Source organism: Pinus tabuliformis, chromosome 8 (assembly GCF_031772625.1).
Source record: "Pinus tabuliformis cultivar Carrire ecotype Pingquan chromosome 8, CPIR1, whole genome shotgun sequence".
Taxonomy (NCBI): Eukaryota; Viridiplantae; Streptophyta; class Pinopsida; order Pinales; family Pinaceae; genus Pinus; species Pinus tabuliformis.
The window spans coordinates 525696993-525717665 of record NC_142294.1 but is presented as its reverse complement, the minus strand read 5'-3'; the positions used below and the strand labels follow the sequence as shown (position 1 = coordinate 525717665).

Sequence of the window (20673 nt, the reverse complement as noted above, 5' to 3'; positions counted from 1 at the left end):
AATCCGAGACTCCTTGGCAGCTGTGGGGTCAACACTTCAGCCTACCGAGATGGTGAGGCTAGCCCTGAATTCTATTTCAGAAGAATGGTAAGTGTTTGTCCAGAGTATCCTGGGCAGAGAGAAATTGTCAGATTGGGAAGGAACGTGGGCTGCTCTTCAGCAGGAAGAGATGAGGAGAGACTTGGTCAAGTGCAACTTGACAGCAGCAACAGCAGTGGGATGAAGCCCAAGGAAGAGGAGGAGAATGCAGCCCTTGCATCTAAGGGGTAGCAGGAGCAGCGGAAGAAGAAGAAAGGAGCTCCCGATGTGGTGAACTTGGTCACTACGCTACGCAGTGTCCTCTCAAGAAGAAGGACAAGGACGAGAAGCATGATCCAAAGGCTGCATCCGCACAGATCGAGGAGGAGTTTGCCATGATTTCCCAGGCACCTCTAGGGGCGAGGTGGGGTGATCTAGAATTGTAGTTCGAAAGAGTTGCAGATGGGCAAGATCCTTGAGGAGTCCACCTCTTGAATCAATACCTTGCTACAGGAGCCCATATTAGAAGTAGCAGGATGGACCAATGTCAGTTGGTGCAAAGAAGTGTCGAAGAGACAATTGCAGTAGCTAGGAGCGCCAGAGACTGAGCAGCGCAGAGCAGAGTTGGCAGCAGTGCAGTTGGCACAGAGTAGAGGTCAGCAGCAGCGCAGAGGCTTCAGAGGGTCAGTGCAAAGACTAGCAGCGGTCAGAACAACAACAACAGATGCATCATATTGAACACATGTTCAGTAATTTTGGATGCTTTTCCATTGTTGATGCAGTAGCAGCAACAATTGGAGAAGGTTGCAATGCAGATGCAATGTTGGCAGTGGCAGTACCAGCAGCAACACAGATGTAGAATTTATGAGGGTTGCAGTACAGACGCAGTGTTGATAGTGGCTGGGTCAGCAGCAGTACAAATGCAGCTTTTGCGCAGTAGTTGGTGGGCAGTCATTTCAGACATCAATAGCGCAGAGGGAGATGTTACAGAACAGGGTGATGCTTCAACAGGTTGCATTACTAGAGCACATTCCTCGCTAAGAGGGAGTGTTGAATTCAAGTAGCATCAAATGTGCTCTTAGCCTCAAAATTTGCAAGGAGGCTAGGACACATGTATTCCACAATACTCAGAAATCGTTTTGGGAAATTCCACCCGGAGACAGTTTTATTAAAATAATTAATTATTTTTAATGGGTGCCTAAGTCTAAACTTAGGAAATTAAATTAATCAAAGGGTATTAATCAAACTGGGGGTGAAACTTCTAGAAGAAGACAAGGATCAAGCCAGAATGATCTAAGCCACTGATTAGAATCTAATCTGGGTCGTTGGTTCTCAACGAGAAGATTATAAGAAGAGGCTTGATGGGCATTTGGAAGACACATCGAGCGAGAGACCAGAGATCGAATTTCTGAAGATAGCAGCCCAGCAGTTTCCAAAGAGAGTTCGAAGTGATTTCTTGTAGTGAGGGGCAGGGATAGTATCGGGAGGGAATTTTTCCTGATCCGGAGAGTACAAGGCAGAGAGGGCAGAGAGACGTCCAGAGACGTTGATGCTGGGCCATGCAGAGCTACATTGTGGTAGTGCAAAGCTTCAGAGGGAGATCGAAATTCTGCTGAGGAACAGTCAGGGTCTAGTGTCGGAGCCGGGTGTGAGACCGAGAGCACTGAGAGCTGAAGTTTCCAGCCAGCCGAGGATCAAAAAGATGTGCAGCGCAATCCCAGCTGCAGAGACACAATGACTACATGGGAGTGACACAGAACTACGCAGAGCCAGCGCAGAGGATCATCTCCATTGCAGATTAGTGTCGGTTCTTCCAGTGACAGGGTGAGATCATCTCACTATTACTTTTGCCCAGTTTCTCTCAGTATCGGATAGCCAGTTGGACATCCAACGAATTGTACTCAATGTATTGGTTTCGATATTTACCGTAGAACACAGTAAATAATTTGTTCAGTCATTCAACAAATAGAAGAAACTTAATCAGTTGTTGCAGTAGTGATTCAGGTTTCCCAAATTTTCACAATAGCCTATTGTTGGGAGACAGCTAGAACGGAGAGGGCAAGGATCAGAGTGACAGCCCCCATCCTGAGTCGTTGTCGCGGTGATTGTACAATCTGAGCGACAATTTTTTGGCATCGTTGTGGAGGACAAATTTATTGGGCTTTGGCATTACAACAATTATTCTTCTTAATCTACTAATCTGCCTCATCTTCCTTATCCCACCAACGCCACAACATTTTTTGGCGTCGTTGACAAGGATAAATTTGTTTTGTTCTCGGCGCTTCAACGACATTCTTCCTAATCTTATAATCCTTTCACCATTCATTAGCCCTTTAAACAGCACAACATTTTCTAGCGCCTTTCTTTCATAATTCTTCATCTTCTCATCACCTTATCCTTTGTCCTCTCACCAATCCTCTCATCTTGTTCATCCAGACTTTCAGCACCTGGACATTTAGGTGGGTTTCCTGTTGGTTTCCACATGATTTTCCAAATGAGTCTACTATGTGCAAGCTGCCAATATTCCAAAGAAACAATGCCATCAATGTTGAAGCTCATATAAAAAATTTCAACACCTCCATCCAAAGATATGCTCATTCCACTGCCTACAACCATGAAGATGTCAAGATGAAATTATTTGTTTTGTCATTGGAAGATAATGCACTTGACTGGTTTCATGACAAAGCGGATAATACCTTTGACTCCTTAAGAGCCATCACTAATGCATTTAAAGATAAATATGGGGATAAGAGGGAAGGAAAGTACTTAGTCAAGGAATTGAAAACTATAAAGAAAAGAGAAAATGAAACAGTGGAAGAATTCAACCAAAGATTTAATGGTCTTCTAAGGGACATGACTCAAGATTATAGGCCTTTCGACAAGTCAGTTTTGGAACAATATCTTGAAGCTTTTAACAGTGACACTCAATATGAAATTAGACGTGCCAAGCTCATTACCTTAGCTGTTGCCTAGAGTACAGCTGAAGAGTTGGAAAAGGATAGAAAAGCTTCAAGTAAGTCAGAGGTCCCAGGTTTTGATAGAGGTCCAACTAAATCTAAGGGAAAGGAAATTAAAGAAGAAGAACCAGAATCGGTTAAGGAATTAACTCGAGTAATCAAAGAAATGAAAATCAAACATGCCAGACAAATAAGTGATATGCAGAATCAATTGATCCAGATGGAAAGAAGTTGAATGCAGAGTATGTTTTCCAGGAATAATAATAATAACAAAGGTAACAATAATCCATGGCCAAGAAAGAATCCTTCTAATGATCAAAGGCCTCCCACACCGCTTGAGTATGCTAATATGGTTGACGAGCCTATCCCTTTTTGTAGACCTTGTGAAAGCTTCCATGAGGAAAGTACATGTGCCTTTGCTAGAAGAATTTTAGAGGAAGGAGCAAATCAACAAGTAAATAATGCAGGACAAGATGCTCCTAAAGAAAGTCGGTGTGCTAATATGATTTCTTCATCATTTGCCATAAATAATTTTAGTGAAGAAAAGGACCCCATCACTCAAGCATACAGTAAAAAACCATCTCAGGAGAAAATCTTCGAGATTGCTAGAAGTAGGAGATACACCTATCAGAGGAAAAGTAAAGACCAGAATCAAAATAAACAAGTTTCTTCTGAAAGGTACAATTCAGGGTTAAACGTAGATTGGGCTGCATGGATTAATAGTATTAAGATGTTTGTCCCAATGCTTGAACTTCTAAAAATTCCATCTCAAAGGGCATCTTTCTTCAAGGCCTTGGGTATGGTTCAGCAGGGAAATATCGATAATGATCATAAAGATGAGGAAATTCAGTTGAAAGATTTAAACTACTACATGACAAATGAAGATCATTAGCCCTTCTTCCTAACTTTGGACATAAATGATTGATTGCTCCACAATTGCATGCTTGATTTTGATACATCTACAAATGTTATGACTAAGAAAGTTATGCAACAATTAAACTTAAGAATTTCTAGACCTTATCATAACATTTGTCCAATGGATTCTAAAAAGGTTGAAGTCCTTGGTGTGGTCAAAGATCTACAAGTCTCCTTGGCTAGTTACCCATACAGAATCATCACCATGGACATAGCAGTAATTGATGAACCAGATGTATGGGGAATGCTTCTTTCCAGAAAGTTTGCAGCAAATTTAGGTGGTTCTATTCAGATGGATTTATCTTACGCCATTATTTCAGCAACAGTTGGTGGCATGGTCAGATTATACAGAGAAGTGGAAAGAAGATACCATGTGGAAGTTCCAAAAAGGCTAGAAAATGGTGAAGAAGTTGTGCCACAGGGTCATCTGCCACATTTTGAATTAGAGTTTGTCCAACCAATATATCATTTCTCGCATCTTACATCCTACCTTCCGAGCAGAAAAAGAAAGAGAGTTCAGTATGACAAAGACATGCAGCACAACGATCAGATCCTTCATCAGCCAAAGAGGGTAAACTTTCGGCAAGGGACATCAGAGAAACATCGTATTGATCTACCAACCAGCAAGCAGATATTCGAGATTGTGCCACATCGATGACATATAATTGTTGATTTCTGGTAGCATCGGATATGCTCTAAGCCTCAAATTTTGCAGGGAGGCATGGGCACATGTATTCCAAAGAACCTAGAAAGCATTTTCGGAAATTCCACTTGGAGACAGTTTTATTAAAATAATTAATTATTTTTAATGGGTCCCTAAGTCTAAACTTAGGAAATTAAAATAATTAATGGGTATTAATCTAACTGTAGATGTAACTTCTAGAAGAAGACGAGGATCAAGCAGAAATGATCTTAGCCATTGATTAACTTCTAATCTGGGTCGTTGAATGTCAACAAGGAGATTATTTAAGGAAACTTGAGGGTCATTTGGAAGACACACAGAGAATTGATCAATCAGATTGAATTGTTGAAGCTAGTGGCGGCACAGTGGTTTGTAGTGATCACGCAGAGAGGGGCGGAGAGAGTTTTGGCTAGAGGACCTTCTCTGGAGCCAAGAATACTCAGCAGAGAGGCAGAGAGACACACAGAGGAGGCAACACAGAACCCAAAGAGGGTGACGAAAAGCTAGGAAGGGCTCTCGCAGGCCCCACGCATAGCAGCGCAGAGCTTCCTACGCAGAAGTCTGAATTTGCTGAGGCTGATGTTTCTGAGCCAGGAGGGTTGGAATCAGCTCCAGAAAGCAAATCAATTCCCAACAGAGGTGACGCATTGCCTTAGAGGCTAACACAGGGCACACGCAGGGGCAGCGTAGAAGTAGCCAGGGACTCGTTGGTTCAGCTGCGGGATCCGCCGAGACTTGCAATGTAGAGTGAGGTAATCCCACTAATTTCTTTTGTCGAGTGATATTCTTTGTAATTGGATTGTCAAGAAGGCATCCAGAAGTTGTATTCAAAAATACTTCAGCTTAATAATAAAAACCCTCAAATCTGTTGCACCGGTTTTCCCGCATTGGGTTTTTCCGGGGACATTTGTCCAAAAATAACTATGTCATTTGTGTTGTATCTTTCTCTATTGTTCAGTTTCTTGTTTCAGCATATTATTTAAATGGTGTAGGCTGCAGTGTATGTATTTCGATGTTTGTCGTAGGAAACTGCAAATAACTTGTTCATGTAAATCTAACAAGTAGGAGAAATATCATCAGTTGCTGCAGTAGGGATTCCGGTTTAGGAATTTTCATAATGATACCATAGGACATCGTTTGTATAGTATCTCTAACCCTTTCCCTTTACTATATGTCGTTAGCCAAGTTTTATTTCATGCATTTATATTTTGTAGTTTCCAATTTGTTAGAGTAGATTTTTTCTATTCCACTAGGATTTATTATGTATGCATGATGATTTCGATTTTGAATGGATATCTATTTAATGGACTTTTGTTTTCTTGGATGTAGGATTCTTCATGGAAGCAACGTGTCCCCATATGGAGCCAGATGTTGCACATTTTTTGTCAAAGTTCTAAGGAAGCAGATATGCCAAAAAAATTTCAAATGCGATCATCAGCCATCAGTCTATTAAGTCTTTGTAAACCCATTCTGCAAATTTGTAATGTAAATGATGCTAGTAAAATCGTGTATATATGTAATAACCTAGGTAAACCTATTCTTTTGGTAAGAATTTTGTCCTAAAAGGCTTTTCATTTCACTAATTCATTTGTGTTTCTAAACACGGATGGTCGGCAAAGTTTTTCCCTCCAACCTCACCGCAAAGCTAGAGTTGAATTCTTCGTCAAAGTCTTAGGTGAGTCTTAGTGTTTTAGTCGAGTCTTATGTAAAAGTGATTTGGGAATAATTTAAGTTAATTGGCTAAATTATTTTATTACAAATCACGTGGTCACTAGATCATATGGTGTCGTAGAATTCGATATGTAATTTGAGGGTCTATATCAAACGGGTGTTCCCTCTTTGAGGGTTGAAATGTAAAAAATATTTTAGTGCATGGTTCCTCATACTTAGATACCATGGCTAAAATATTAGAGAGTAGAAAAAATATTAAATCCCCTCAAGTGTCAATTAATTAATTTTTCTGGCAAAAATTTAATAAATCGTAAGCCAAAAAATTAATTAATTAGAATCAAAGTTAGAGTCTTAGAGAAATTAAATTCTCCAAGTGGAAAAATTCGTGGGTATCAAATAAATTAATTTTTGAAGGTCCCTCGGACTTTGGAAATTTCAAGAAGAATTGGACCCTCGGACTTTGGTCGTTAACTCAAAATCAATTTTTTAAGGAAATTAAATAATTATTTTTGGGCTAATAAAAAATGGGTTTAATGAGAAATTCGAAAATTCCTCAAAAATAAATATTCAACGGTGGAAATTAAAAGACAATCAAATATTTTTCAACGGCCAAAATTATTTTGACAAAGATCAAGCCAACTAATCGTTATTTTTCCACTTGGAGGGTTTATCTATAAATAGGGAATCATTTGTGTCTCAAGCCATTTGATATTTGGCTAATGTAATTCTACAGAAAAGCTGATGTAATGTTATTATCCCGTTGGGAACATTTTTTTAATCATAATAAAGACTTTGGGGTGCAGTTCATGGTGTTTTTTGTCTACTGATTTGTGGTATGTGTTGGGTACGGACATTCCTATGTTGTGTTTAAATTTTAATTAAATCGTTATTTCATTGTAGATGATAGGAACACTCTATTGATAGGTTTTGTGTTTATCTTAGATGATTTGATTCATTGTTGTTCTAACAGTTTATACGTGAAGAATTATATAGTGTTTGCAGGTTCCACAGTGCTTGCGCTCCAAGTTCACAAATTGTGGACGTATGCTGACCGTGTTTGGACTTCAAATATATTTATGGTTTATCTAACTTCGCTAATGTTGTAGCTTGCATCTATTCTTCAAAGTACACTTAGCCATTTATCAAAAAGATTATTAAAAAATATTTCTCAAAATTCCTTTCAAAAGCATTGTATATTTGTACATTTATAAATAAATCTGTATAATATATTTTGTAAATTATTTTTCTAACTGGGGTTTTGGGTATTTGTGAATTCATTTTTGCAAGTGTGATCAAGTAAGAAGAGTTTGATTAGAGCTACATCTATGCCCTTGAGGGTAAGATCTAGCCTCAATTTTATTTTATTTTGGTAGGGCCAGCCATTGAAGAATTTGCAGCAAACTGAAGATCTGAAGCAAATAAAGATTTTCAGAGCTCGGGTTTCAAGTTTTAGGGCTCTTAAGCCCGGATCTGCCCTTTCCAAGGCCAATGTCATCCTCTTCTTAGCCAGGGCTAGCCTCCTCCTTCCCTGTGTCCCCTCCTTGTGGCCCTGCGTCATCGTTTTTGGCCCTTCTAGGGCTAGCCATAGCCTCTAGGCCACTCAACCCGCCATCTTTCCCTTGGTCACAGACCTTGTGGGCCTCTCCTAGCCTTCGGCCCTCCTTCCTCCTCCGCTAGCCTCCTCCTCCTCTCGGCTCCCTCATCCTCCCTTCTCTCCCTTCTCCTCCCTCCTTTATCCCTCTTCTCCCTAACCGTAGCCCTTGAAGGGCTTACGGTCCCCATTTTCGGCCTTCTTACCCTAGGTCATGACCCTTGTGGGGTCCGTGGAAGCCCTCTAGGGCTCTATTCCTTGAGACGTCAGGCCTTCTTGGCCTTTCTCTTGCTCCTTTGCCTCTTCTATGGCCTTCTAGGTCTTTTCTTCATCAACGCTAACCCTCTAGGGCCTAGCGTTGGCCTACTTTGACCCTAATTTGCCCTCTCTTCCATCTCTACGGATAAGCCTAATTTTGAGACTAATTTCTTGGTGTGTTCTGCAGAGAAATTGGCCCTAAGTTTGTGTTTTCAGGTGGCCTAATCATTGGACAAAATTTTGGCAAGTTGGGCAAAGTCTTCCATAGGGCCTTGGGCCTAGCGTTTGCTCTTTAAACCCTCATTTTATCTTTATTCTGCTTTAGCTGTAATAAATTCTTTGTAGCAGTGAATTACATGCCCTAAAATCTCATCTAAGTGGTCTAAACACCTTAATGATTTCATGATAAAATTTGCTAGTGTTTTGGCTACTTGGGCATGAAATTTCTAGCTTAGATCTAGTCATTTCCGTGCTGGAATATCTCTACATAACTAACTAGATCAGATCTGATATAAACCTGAAGATCACATCTTAAAGGGCTTAAAAATCTAAATTTTCAAATCTGGAATTTTTTGGGCACACTTTGGCAAGTTACTATACCAATATTCCACTGTTTGCATAATTTTTTCACTGCTGTAATAAGTGATTTCAGATCTGATATATTCTGAATATTGCATCCTAAGTGGGCTAAAATTTACAAATTTACATTGGAAAGTCATTAGGCTACTCATTGGCTATTTTCTGTTTCATATGCTTGTTAATTCCTTGCTTTGAAGCGACATACTTACTGTTGTCCTATGCTTCATCATAAATAGCTCTTTTATGATTAAATTGGCTCACAGAGGTTTATATTGTTAAGTTATAACAATTGTTTGTCTTGTGTTAAATTTGAAGGATTGTTAACTTAGCACTAAAATCACTCAAACATCTAAGCTCTAAATCTCCTAATCTTGTTGATAGTCTAAGTTACTTTTGGCATTAAGATCTAATTGGCATTTTGGTTGAAGCATTGTTGAGAAATTTGTTGAATAAGTGCTCTAAACTAAATTCATAATCTCATGTTCTTTGACCATCTTAAGAAGCTTTGGTAATTTTATTGTCTATCTTGAGCAATTGGCATCTTAAGTTTTTTTTCTAATTGAGCATCTTTCAATATTGGCATTGTCTAAGAACATTATCTTGGCACAAGATTGTTGATTGTTATCATTAGAATATTTTGAGTAATTGGCATCTTGTGGATTTGACATTAGCACCAAGTCATTGGCGCTTCCTTGGTTATAAGATTGAATTTAAATTAAATGTACACTTGTCTTTAAAGATTCATTATAACTTAAAGTACTTAAGCAAATCTTAAGCCAAGAGTTCACCCATAACCATTGCATCAGCATTCTAGGCTTAGCTTGCACAAATAATTTATCTCCAAGCATAAGCTTGGTTGATAGACTCCTAAGGCAACCCTTTCTCATCTAGCTTGAGGGATTCAGCTTCTTTTTAGTGGTTAACACAGTGACCTTGCAGTTGTTAGAGCCACAGTCTCTTCAGCGCCAGAGGCACTGGGTAGTTGGAACACAGGGGGAGGTATCGTTAATCAAGTCTTCACTTGCTTCCCGTTGGCTTCCATCTCACAACCTACTCTAAAGACTGGTCTCAAAACAATTAAGGGGAAGGTTCCACCTAGACTAGGCATATAACTTAAAAGTAACCAAGATCCTTGCATTACATCTAGATCTTAGGGTTTGCATCTCATATAATTTAGTGAAGCATCTAAGCAGCAGTTGTCCCTCTGGTTACTTGGTCCTAATTTATAATAAGCAAGAGTTTTGACTCCATAAGGCACTGGTCTCATTTATAAATCTAATTAAATGCTTAAGTCTTGTTAAATTTAACCAAGTAGCTAGACCACTCAACTGTGTCTCCCGAAAAAGTTGGTTCCCAACTTGTCTTTCATCATCTTGTTTCCACAGGGACTACCACCCATAGCCTGTTGTTGGGAGACAGCTAGAACAAAGCAGGCATGGATCAAAGTGACAGCCCCCGCCCTTATTCATTGTCACAGTGCCTGTACAATCTGAGCGATAACAATCCCCATGATGATTAGGGAGGGCTTGTACCACCTCATGGAGCCCCAACACTTGAAAGAGATTGCACCACATTGTCTTGATGGCCCCCATGGAGATGATGCAATTAACTCAGAGCTGGGTTTTGACACATGGACATGATTTGAGGCTTAAATTGAGGACTTACCCTCAATCCATGGTTGATTATGGTCGTTGGAGATGCATCTAGCCCTTAACTTGCATTTTTTTTAGAGCTTTATTAGCCCTAAAAGGGCATGATGTCATGCTTAGGAGGAGTTTCAACCCACACGTGTGGGATATTGGTGGCATATTTTATTGTATTGAGCTATTGGGTTGGCTAGCAACCCATTTCATTCATGTACACTCAATGTTAAATTTGTTATAGCACTTTTAGACAAATTAATGGAAGTGATTGACCTCATATAAATATAGGATCACTCTATTGTGTTTTCTCATCATCACTTGTGGATTTCAAGTTCCTTTAGAGAGCTCAACTTAGCCTAGATGTAACTCACTACTTGTGGAGATGTGATCCTTTTTCTATTTCTATTAGAGAATGATTTGTGTCTTGGAGATGTCTTTGTGGGATTGAAAGAAGGATATTTCTTGGAAGAATTGTAATTGTAACTGTAGATTTTTAATGTGTTTCATGTGATAAATTTATGTTAAGAGTTTTTCTTATTCCATGTCTAAATGCATATCTTTTATGGAAAATCTTGCTTGATTATTACACATTAAATTTGTCTTCTTTGAGTACCATAGGGGACCTCCTAGAGAGATTTCTCCTATTTCATTTCTCCCCTCATAAAAAGATAGTTAGGATTTACCAAGTGAACTAGGGTTTTCCCCCTTACTCTAAGCATAAATTCAATCTCTTAAATTTTGCCCCAAAGACACCATCACCCAAGTAGGAAAAGGCACTAGGAATACTTGTGGTGGTCAAAAATCATAAGAACACTTATCTTTTCTTCTCCTCTATTTTCTAAGTCCTTTAAGGCAAGTTGCTAGGGCTAGGGCATGAGGCTGAATTCAATTAGGGCTCTCTTTGGACGGGCGTTGGAGCTTAAGTAGCTTGGATTCATCTTTATTGATCCCTAGCACACAAAATCTAGCATTTTTCATGGCTGAATTTTCCCTAATAAGGCTGACATCATCCTCCTAAGCAATTTGTGCCCTAGAAAAACCCCAACCTTAGCTAGGGCTTAATTTGAAGGTTAGCTTTCCCCTTTTGTTGATTATATCATTCATAAACCCTTTCTTGGTGCTTGTACACCTAGGCATCCCTTTGTTGATCTATATCTTGAAACCCTAGGTCACAAGTGCCTCTTTAAGGTTTTGTATATGGTACGTTGCTCCTACACATAGAGAATTATGCCCTTGTCCATTGAAGAAGTACCTTTACTTAGCCTTTGATTCATATCACCTTGACCCATCTAACTTAGAATATCCTTTAGGTGAAAACTAGGAAGCCTCCTGTGTGGTGTAATTCCACTAAAGAGCAGGAGGAGGATTGGTGAGGTGATAGTGGCAATCCACCTCATTGTTGCAACTAGGTCTAGCCTTTTCTTTGTGAGGCCTCTCACAACACCTACTAGATTGTGATGCAACAGCCCTCAGGTGTAAAAGTCCCCCTAAACACAAGTTGTCAAACCCCAAGAGCAAGCTAGACAAACAACCCATTGTCACCTTGATAGTCTCATCTCTCTCTTTAGACTTGATAAGTCATAGCCTAGAGTAAACTCCCTATGGATAACTAATCTCAAACATTGTAGAGCAGAGAGGAAAAAGTACCTAATTCATTATTTAATCAAGTGTTTATAATTAGCAATTTAAATTTCAGATCTAAACCAGACCTAATTATCCTTTTCTAGAATTATAAATTGGTGATGTATAAAGGTTAAATCAGAAAATCAAGTGAATTTTAACACCAAAAACCTGAAATAGAAAATCTCAAAACATTAATAATCCTCCAACTTGAGAACACAAGTCAACAAAACAATATTTTATGGTGGACTAATGCCACATGTACAATCTCAATACAATAGATGGCCCAAAAAAGTGGATGTCCTCCTCAAAATTGTACATAGATGTGGTCAAATCATAGTAAATATCCTCCTCATGGAGATTGACCCAATGCCTAAAATAAATCCAACAAACTCCATATATGGGTAGATGTTAAGAGAGGAGGATTTTCCCAACAAAATCCTCCAACATCTCCTCAAACATTGCCAAATGAGTCAAATAAGGAGCAGTGTTGCAGGAACCCTTCCCTCCCCACAATCCCAACACTAGAACTCTACTCTGAGCAAAAGCGTGCCAACAAAATCCAAGAGCATGATCCAGACATTTTAGGCATATGCCCCCCTGATCCTAGCCCTAAAACTATGCTCTGAGCAAGAGCGTGCTCACAAAATCCAAGAGCATGATCCATACCTTTTGGGCATATGCTCCCTACCAATTTGTGAGTGTGACACTCCCAAAGAGGTTCTCAGAACCAAGAAGCAATGTTATCAAGACCGGACCAAACCGGCCTAAACCGGTCGGTCTGACAATTTTGAGGCAAAAACGGGTTTGAACTTGTGATTTGAACCATTTTTAGCTAGTTTGGTACTGAACCGGCCGGTTCAGTACTAGTTCAGTAAAGCCATGTAGAACGCAGCAAGTGGGGCTTGTTTTGTTTTTTTTTCTTTTAATTTTTGTCTTGGTTAGGCACTAGCCCACAATAGGTGCCTAATATTCAAGTCTATGGCCCTACTATTGCTATGCAATTCATGGCAATGTTTAAGAATACATGGTAATGTGTAAAAGTGACATTCTCCTTATCTTTTATTTTCATCATTTTACTTAAATTTTTAATATTACCATGAAATTGAAAGTGACTCAGAATGTTTGAGACTGGTTCTAGCCTCACTGGATTTCATATGGAGAAAGTAGAATTTTAGATCTCACTCAAAATCCAGCAGACTTAACAGTTTTTCAGGATTTCAAGATTAGGGGGATTGCAATGTTTCCATTGGATTTTGTCATGTATGAGGGTATCGAACTAGCATTTAATCAAGAGCACCAATCCCTCTATGTACCTTGATGTTAGTGGCATTGTTTGTTGAACTCCTCTATCATGATCCTACTAAAAATGTACCCATCACTCAAACAAAATCTTGAATTGACATGCTAAGCATTTTTTATCTTATTTTAATGCTTAGAGGGTGATATTGATGACAAAGATCCCAATATAGACAAATATTTTGATGATATGTAGGTATTTGTTGTAAGATGATTTTTTTGGATGCTAGAGGCCATTTAGGTCTTGTTTTTTATGTATTTTTAGTTCAAATATGGATTGCACTAAGTGTTATTTTGGTTATATGCACCCTTACATGCTCTATAAATGAGAACTTTTGTTTATTTGTGTATAATAGTTTGGATTCATATGGATACACATGAATATATGTGGTTTTCTTTAAATTTGAATATTTTATGTGTTTTTGGTTGATTGGTTTTTTAGTCTAGTTTTTTCACTGGTTTTCGTTCAGTTCTAACTAGTTCCGGTCCGAGGGGTCTATTGGTTTGATGACTGGTCCGGTTCTGATAACATTGTCATGGGCAAAGCCACCATGTGCAGTGTTTGGTGGATGAAAGACAACAAACTACAAACAATTGTCGGGCCAGCAACCAAAGTGCAGGTTGAGTCAACATTGTGTTGGCTAAGAACACGTGGCTACGCATTAGAAGACTGCGCAGGGATCAACACAAGCAGCTAGCATTAGATCGAGCAAGCGTCACAACCACTATACAGTCATTGACGCAGGTGAGTCACAAGTGGGATACTATTGGGACGAGGCCATTAATCATCGACAAGGACTACTAGCCACAAGTCATAAGCAGCGAAGTTTGTTAGTCGCAGACTCGACAGTTGAGTTAGTGGGTAAGGAAAAAGTGAAAGGAAAGTCATTGTTGGTCAATGGAGTCATTGATGGTTACTGGGTTGCGTTATGACTCATGAGCATAGATTGGATGGGGTGGGAAACTTCAACCCATGGAAGGAGATGATTGTTCTATTTTTTGAGGAGCAAGAGTTGTGGAATATTGTAGAGAAATTTGTCATTATTCCTACAGATGCTACTCAATTGGTTGAGTTTCATAAAAGGAGTGAAGGCCAAGAGAATAATCATGGATTCCATCAAAAGACCATATTATACCTCATGTGACAGGGAAGAAGAATGCCTTTGAGATATGGGTATCCTTAACCAAGTTATACCAGAGTACAAACCAAAATAGAAAGATGGTATTGAAAGAGAAACTGAGGAATATCAAGATGTCTAAAACCGACACAGTTGCATGATACCTGACCAAAATCACTCAGATTAGAGAGGATTTGGCAGTAGTGGGGGAAATTATTGATAGTGAAGAGTTGGTTAGATCAGTATAGAGTGGTTTTCCTATGAAATGGGATGTCTTTGTTGATGGGATTGTTGCACCGGAAAATCTTCCCAATTGGGATAGATTGTGGGATGATTTCATATAAGATGAGGCAAGGAGACATTCCTAAAATGTAGGCCAACATGATGGTGGGGATGATGAACAAAATGTTGCTCTTGCTGCAAAGGGCAAAGGTAAAGTAAAGGGAAGTGGGGAATTTGCTTCTATGAAGGGCATGAGCAAAGTGAAATACTTTGCATGTCACAACACTGGTCATTATGTAAGCCAGTGACCATTCAAGAAGAAGAAGAAAGAGACTCAGGTGAATACAACAGCATCAATTGAGATTATGACTTTGCAGAGAAATTTGAGAAAAAAATTTGTATTTTCACCTATATTTTGAGCAGTCGTACTGTGATGTATGAGGACAGTGGGTTATGGCTAGTGTACAATAGAGCATCTAGTCACAGGACGGGGATGAGGCCAGTGTTCCACAGTATTTCAGAGACAAGCTCAAACTGCCATGTAAGTTACAGAGCTAGCACCACACATGCAGTAAAGGGGGTTGGATGTGTTAGATTCTAGCTAGATTTAGGAGGAATTCTGGAAGAGACGGAGGTGTTATTTATTCCAGGGTTGATGGTACACTCACTCTCGGTATCAACCTTGGAGGATGATGGATATAGAGCTTTGCTTCGAGATGGATAGGTGCTTCTATGTTCAGAGGGAGCGACCTTGGATGCAGCAATAGTACTTGGCATCAGACAGGGGCAGTCATACAAGTTACTGGGATAGCCTATGGGTGTATCTGAGGGGATCTTGGATACAAGATCAATGTCAATTAATAAGAGGGGACAAGTGACTAAGAAGAGTGATTCTTTAGGTACTACCAAGAGACACAGTTGGTCTGATATGAAATTGATGTATGCTCGGTAGTGTGATAAGACTCCTCAGAATATGGTTGGTTGTGACAGGTTCTCAGCTCAGGTTCCAAGTCAGGGCGCAAGATAGTATTCAAGGTTAGAGGGAGCAGCTACAGGTACTGAGATGGGCTTGGAGACAGATCCAGGTGGAGGAGGTTCTTCAAGAAGTACCTCCCTCACTAAAACAAAGTCTTGTAACACGGGTAGGTATTTATGCACAGGCCTTGTATCTAGGCATGTAGAAGTCACCCATATCGCCTTAAAACACTTGCTCTATGTTGAGCAAGTTGTTGATGTAACGTAGCCTAAGTTTAACTTAAAAAAAGCACATATTAATATGTCGGTTTATCGAGCTAGAATAAACCTTAGGAACAGTAAATTATTTACTTGAGTAAATAAGTTTTAATCTTGGTCGTTGATCTCAAGTGAGACAACATCTAATCTCAACCGTCAATCACTTTGAGATTAGAGTTAGGGTTAGGGTTAGGATTTTGGCTAAAGGTAAAGCTATAAAAGCAAGGCTAAGGTGAGGAGAAGACACATAACAACAACACAAGGTTGAGAGCAACATCTCAGTGACCGTGTGTGGGCTCCGAGAGGGGACAGAGGGTCTGGAGATCAGTATTATATTATGTATTTTCTCATTTGGGCCATTACTTCAAGACGGGAGCCCAAGTAAGTTCTAAGTTTCTATTAATAAAGAATTGAATTGTTGGGTAGAAATTTATTTGTGATTATGTGATTCATATCGTAATTTGCTTCCGCATAATATTTTTTGTTAGAAACTTAACCATGTATTTGTTCAATAATTAATTGCTTGGAATTAAACACCAAGTGTTGGGTTCATGTAAAATCTAAGAGGGGTTGCATCTATGAGACTACTGATCAAGCAAAGGAGAAGATACAAGCAACCTCCAAGGATAAAGTAGGTAACTATGGGCCTATTTGGGAGATCATTGATATTATATGGAACAATCAACTCCATCACCCTACACATGGAGTTAGGTATTTCTTGAACACGAGGTATCATTACAAAGCTCAATTAGGATAAGATCAGATTGGGGAGGGAAAAGATGGGTTGCACGAGCGCTTGGAGTGCATGGTCTCTAATGAGTCTGAGCAGCTAGAAATACATCAACAGATCAATGCTTTCACTAGGGCCGCAGGTACCTTTGGTAAAAACCTAACAAAGATTGCAAGAGATGGGGTCCAACCAGGTAACAACTCCAACAAAAAAAATTGAAGTTCAATTGTTTAAAATTCAAACTGTACATACTTGAATTTTTAGCCAATCTCATAATCTAAATTATTGAATAGTAACTGATGATAGTCTCTGTCTTTGCAGCACATTGGTGGGAGTCATTCAACAGCCAACGTCCTCAATTGCAAAAGTTTGCAGTAAGAGTCCTCAACAAAACTTGTAATGCTTCTAAGTGTGAGCACAATTATTCTATTTTGAGTAGATTCGCACAAAGAAGAGAAATTGTTTAGAACAAAAATGGTTAAATGATCTCATCTTCATGTAGTACAACCTCAAAATAAGATACCAACAATCGCATAACAAAAGACCTAATATAGATCCCATTGTGTTGGATGATACTAACCCAACTTCAGAATGGGTAGAGGAGACTCAACCAACAGAGTTTGATGTTGATTTGATATTGATGCCATGGAGTTGGGGGTGTTGATCCAAAATGCAAATCTAGTATTCAGACTAGGAGTTGAGGGAAGGGAAGCACCAAGCATGGCACATGCAAGCACTAGTCATGCAGCGCAGCGAACTCGTGCTTCTAGTAGGCCTAGTACTACTATAGCTACTACTATTGAGGTTGAAAATGTCCCTAAGGAATTTAAGAAGTCTAAAGACTAAGCCAGATGACATTTACATAGCTCCTCCTAATGATCCCATTTCTAGTAGTGGTGGTTTAATGAGTGATCATGTAGATTAGTGATTTGTAGTAGGCCAGTGGCCCGGTAGCTTGTAACATTGTTTGGGACTCTGGAGCCCATTTAAAGGCTCATTGATTATGTATTTTGTTGTTGATATGTATTTCACTCGGTGCCATTTTGATACATTCACCCTTACTTGGTATAATAAGCAAGCTTTGCATAGTTTGTCCCTAATGATTTGGAATCTTAAAAATATTTTTTTTCATTAAAAATTAATATCTTATGTATTATTTAAAAATCAGTTCATTGAATCCAAGTCCAAGTCGAAACTCAATTTGATAGGTAGCCAAGTTGAAGACCAGTTCGGAGTTTAAAAACTAGTACTTAAACAACTTATAGGATTAATATTTTGGCACAATGGGAGAATATGGTGGGCAAAGATGTGATATTTAATGAGGATGTGAGGTTTTCCACGACATTCTCCTTCAGTGATTGAGGAGAGAGAGGAGTTTGTTGTTCCAAAGACAAATTTAGAGACTCAAGATGACTCAAATTCAAAGGGAGTTAAGGTGGGATTGAGTATAGATATGCCCTCACCTACTCTAGCTCATAGAGCACGTAGCAACACCTAGATCTTTAGTGAGCGCAAGTATACCTCCTAGGAGATATGCTAGTCATATTGCATTGGTTTCTTCCAGCCATAAGCCTTATAGTTGTTTAGAGGAGGAGAGGTGTGATACCTTGATTAAGGATGATGTTGAAATTGATTCAAAACTCTAAAAGTTGTTTTTCAATATATAAAAAAAAAAAGAGAAGGAAGATGAGAGAGATAGATTTCATGATCCACAACTGACTAGATCCCACACCAGATGCCAGTTCAATTGCAGTTTCTGACTAGGACTAGCACTCTCACCCTCATGATATCGGAGATTTCATGATCTGTCACCTAACAAGATCCCACACCAAATAGCAGTTCGATTGCAGTTTCTGAATAGAACTAGCACCCTCACCTTCATGATATGTATTATTTATCCTTTTATGCTTTGCACACTAAGGCCCTCAGTTTGTACTTTCTTCTATGTGATTCAATTATCTTGTTAGAGCTAATTAACATAAACAATCTTGTACAACACAACCCCCACTACTACAAAGGATTCATGTGACAGATGACGTCCGAGACAAATTCTATAACAAGATGATGTTTTCTTTCTATGCCATAGTTCTCCCTCGTATGCAACACTGTTCTCAATTATTCTCAGCTTTTATCACCCAAAGATTGATTAAGTGTTCACCCGGAACGTTAGGTATAAAGACACATTACACAATTTTACCAAAGCAAATGCTCACAATTAGTTTTAAAAACTAATATGCATAGAGTTATGAACCCTGAGATTCAGTGATTCACCAGCTTTTTTTAAGCGAATCCTACAAATACGCCTCAAAGGCTGCCCCACATAGCTTGAACTTCATGTTTAGACGCTAAGTACTGAGGATTATCGCTTCTGGCAAATTTTCCCAAGGCTTGTGTAACTGGTCCCAGCACATTGTATCGCGGTGTACCATTTAGGTGGGGCAGAACACATTAAGAATAGAACCTGGTGTACGGATTAACACTTTATAACATTATGAATGAACCAAAGCCCCGTCAGCAACTCATTTTCTTTACCAACGAACATGAAAGGAATTAAATTAAAAATTAATGGTACCATTCTAAGACCGGTGACTTCCTTTAGAAAATCCACAAGTCCTTTCAAATGTTTATGCAACATGCAGCAGCATCCGTTAAACTGAAATTTCAACACTGATCACATGGAACCTAATAACACTTGCCGAAAATTGAGCCCAATAAACCAATTCAATGAGTCCTGGCAATGAAGAAGCCATACCTTCTCAGTCTCTACCGAGCATCCAGCAATCTTTGTGGGATCCTTACTTTTACCGTTCTCTTCCACTAAAGGCAACGAAGCTACTGGTTGGCATCTCCAACCCCAATTCTTCACCCAACAAGAACTGGATTTCAAGCTGTTAGAATTGAACTTGATACCTACTGAAGTCTTAACCGAGCCCAATGCCCGCTGACAGGCTTTAGTCGTAGCTAAAGCACTGTAACCAGGACACCCAACAGGGTAAACAGAGCAAGAAACTGCCATTCTGGGCTACCTAATTGTGGAAATTACGCGATTGGGCTCTCCAGATGATGGAATTAAGCTGCACACTGTATTAGAGATCTCGTGATCGACTGCCATGGCATTTGGCAGTGCACGTGGTCTTTCACGGCAATGCTTCTCTTCGCCTGTGGCGTCACCGTCACGTTAACTGCCGCGCTTTTCCCAATCGATTGAACTTTAATTCGTGACGTGCAAGATGGTCGACGGCGTTAATGTCCGGTGCCGACGCCACTGGTCGCTCTAGAGTCACTGGGAGCTTATTGCCACACTCTGCACCCTGATACGGGCGCCGGGTTGGCCCCTCTGTTCTTCTGGTTAAAAGTGTTAAAAAAACAGAAGGATGATAGGTTAACTATTTGGATTTTTCTTTTAATTAGGAAAATTTAATAGGTTAACTATTTGGGTTTTTTCTTTTAATCAAGAGAATTGATAAACCTCGACTGTAAATGGTAAGTGTTAAGATTATTTAAATGGGAGATGCTTAAGTGAAAATTTGTGTATTTTTTTCTTGGAATTATAAATTTTAGATGCTGAAATTTTAATGTGGTAAAAATATTTGGATATTGTAAAATTGATTAAGTAATTTAAAGTTATAATTTTGATAAATTGATTTGAAAATAATTTTAAATATATTTCAAGTTAAAATAATAAAGAAGTGTATCTAAGTTTAAATTTTTAATGTTAATTAGATTTGTTTTAGTGAGGGAAAAATAATTATTATTTTTTTTATTTAAATTTAATTTAGAAAGAAAAAAGGAAAGAAATTATTTTAATATCTATGAAGTTAAAGATAGTCTATGGGACAAATTGCTTTTTTATTTGTGTGATGTATTTGGTCCTTTTTATCTGAAGCTTCACAATAAATGCTCAGCTTCTCGACAAACCCCTCGCTAAATAGATTATCCCAAGAGCTAGTTGTCAGCATATCTACATTTTTTTCTATGTTGTCTTTGAAGGCCTCACATTCTAAAATGAAATGCTTTTCTGTTTCCACTTTTCCGGAAGAATAAAAAATTCATACTCTTTCCTCCCACACTTCTTTTGGCATTTTCCAACGCCCTGTTTCACAACGGAGTTGATGAGAATTAGTCCTTAATTGAGCA

The 20673-nt window shown here is 39.0% G+C and overlaps 1 protein-coding gene across 3 annotated transcripts in view; it reads right to left on the bottom strand.

Annotated features, from left to right (window-relative positions):
• LOC149236472 (beta-amylase 2, chloroplastic-like) overlaps positions 1–19904 on the bottom strand; it is a 336854-nt gene extending 316950 nt beyond the window's left edge. For all 3 annotated transcript variants that reach the window (XM_089372392.1, XM_089372394.1, XM_089372393.1), the window contains exon 1: positions 19289–19904. In XM_089372392.1, coding sequence (XP_089228518.1) covers positions 19289–19552 — 264 coding nt within the window. In that variant the 5' untranslated portion in view covers positions 19553–19904. The remainder of the gene's footprint in view (positions 1–19288) is intronic.
• Between the last annotated feature and the right edge of the window lie 769 nt (positions 19905–20673).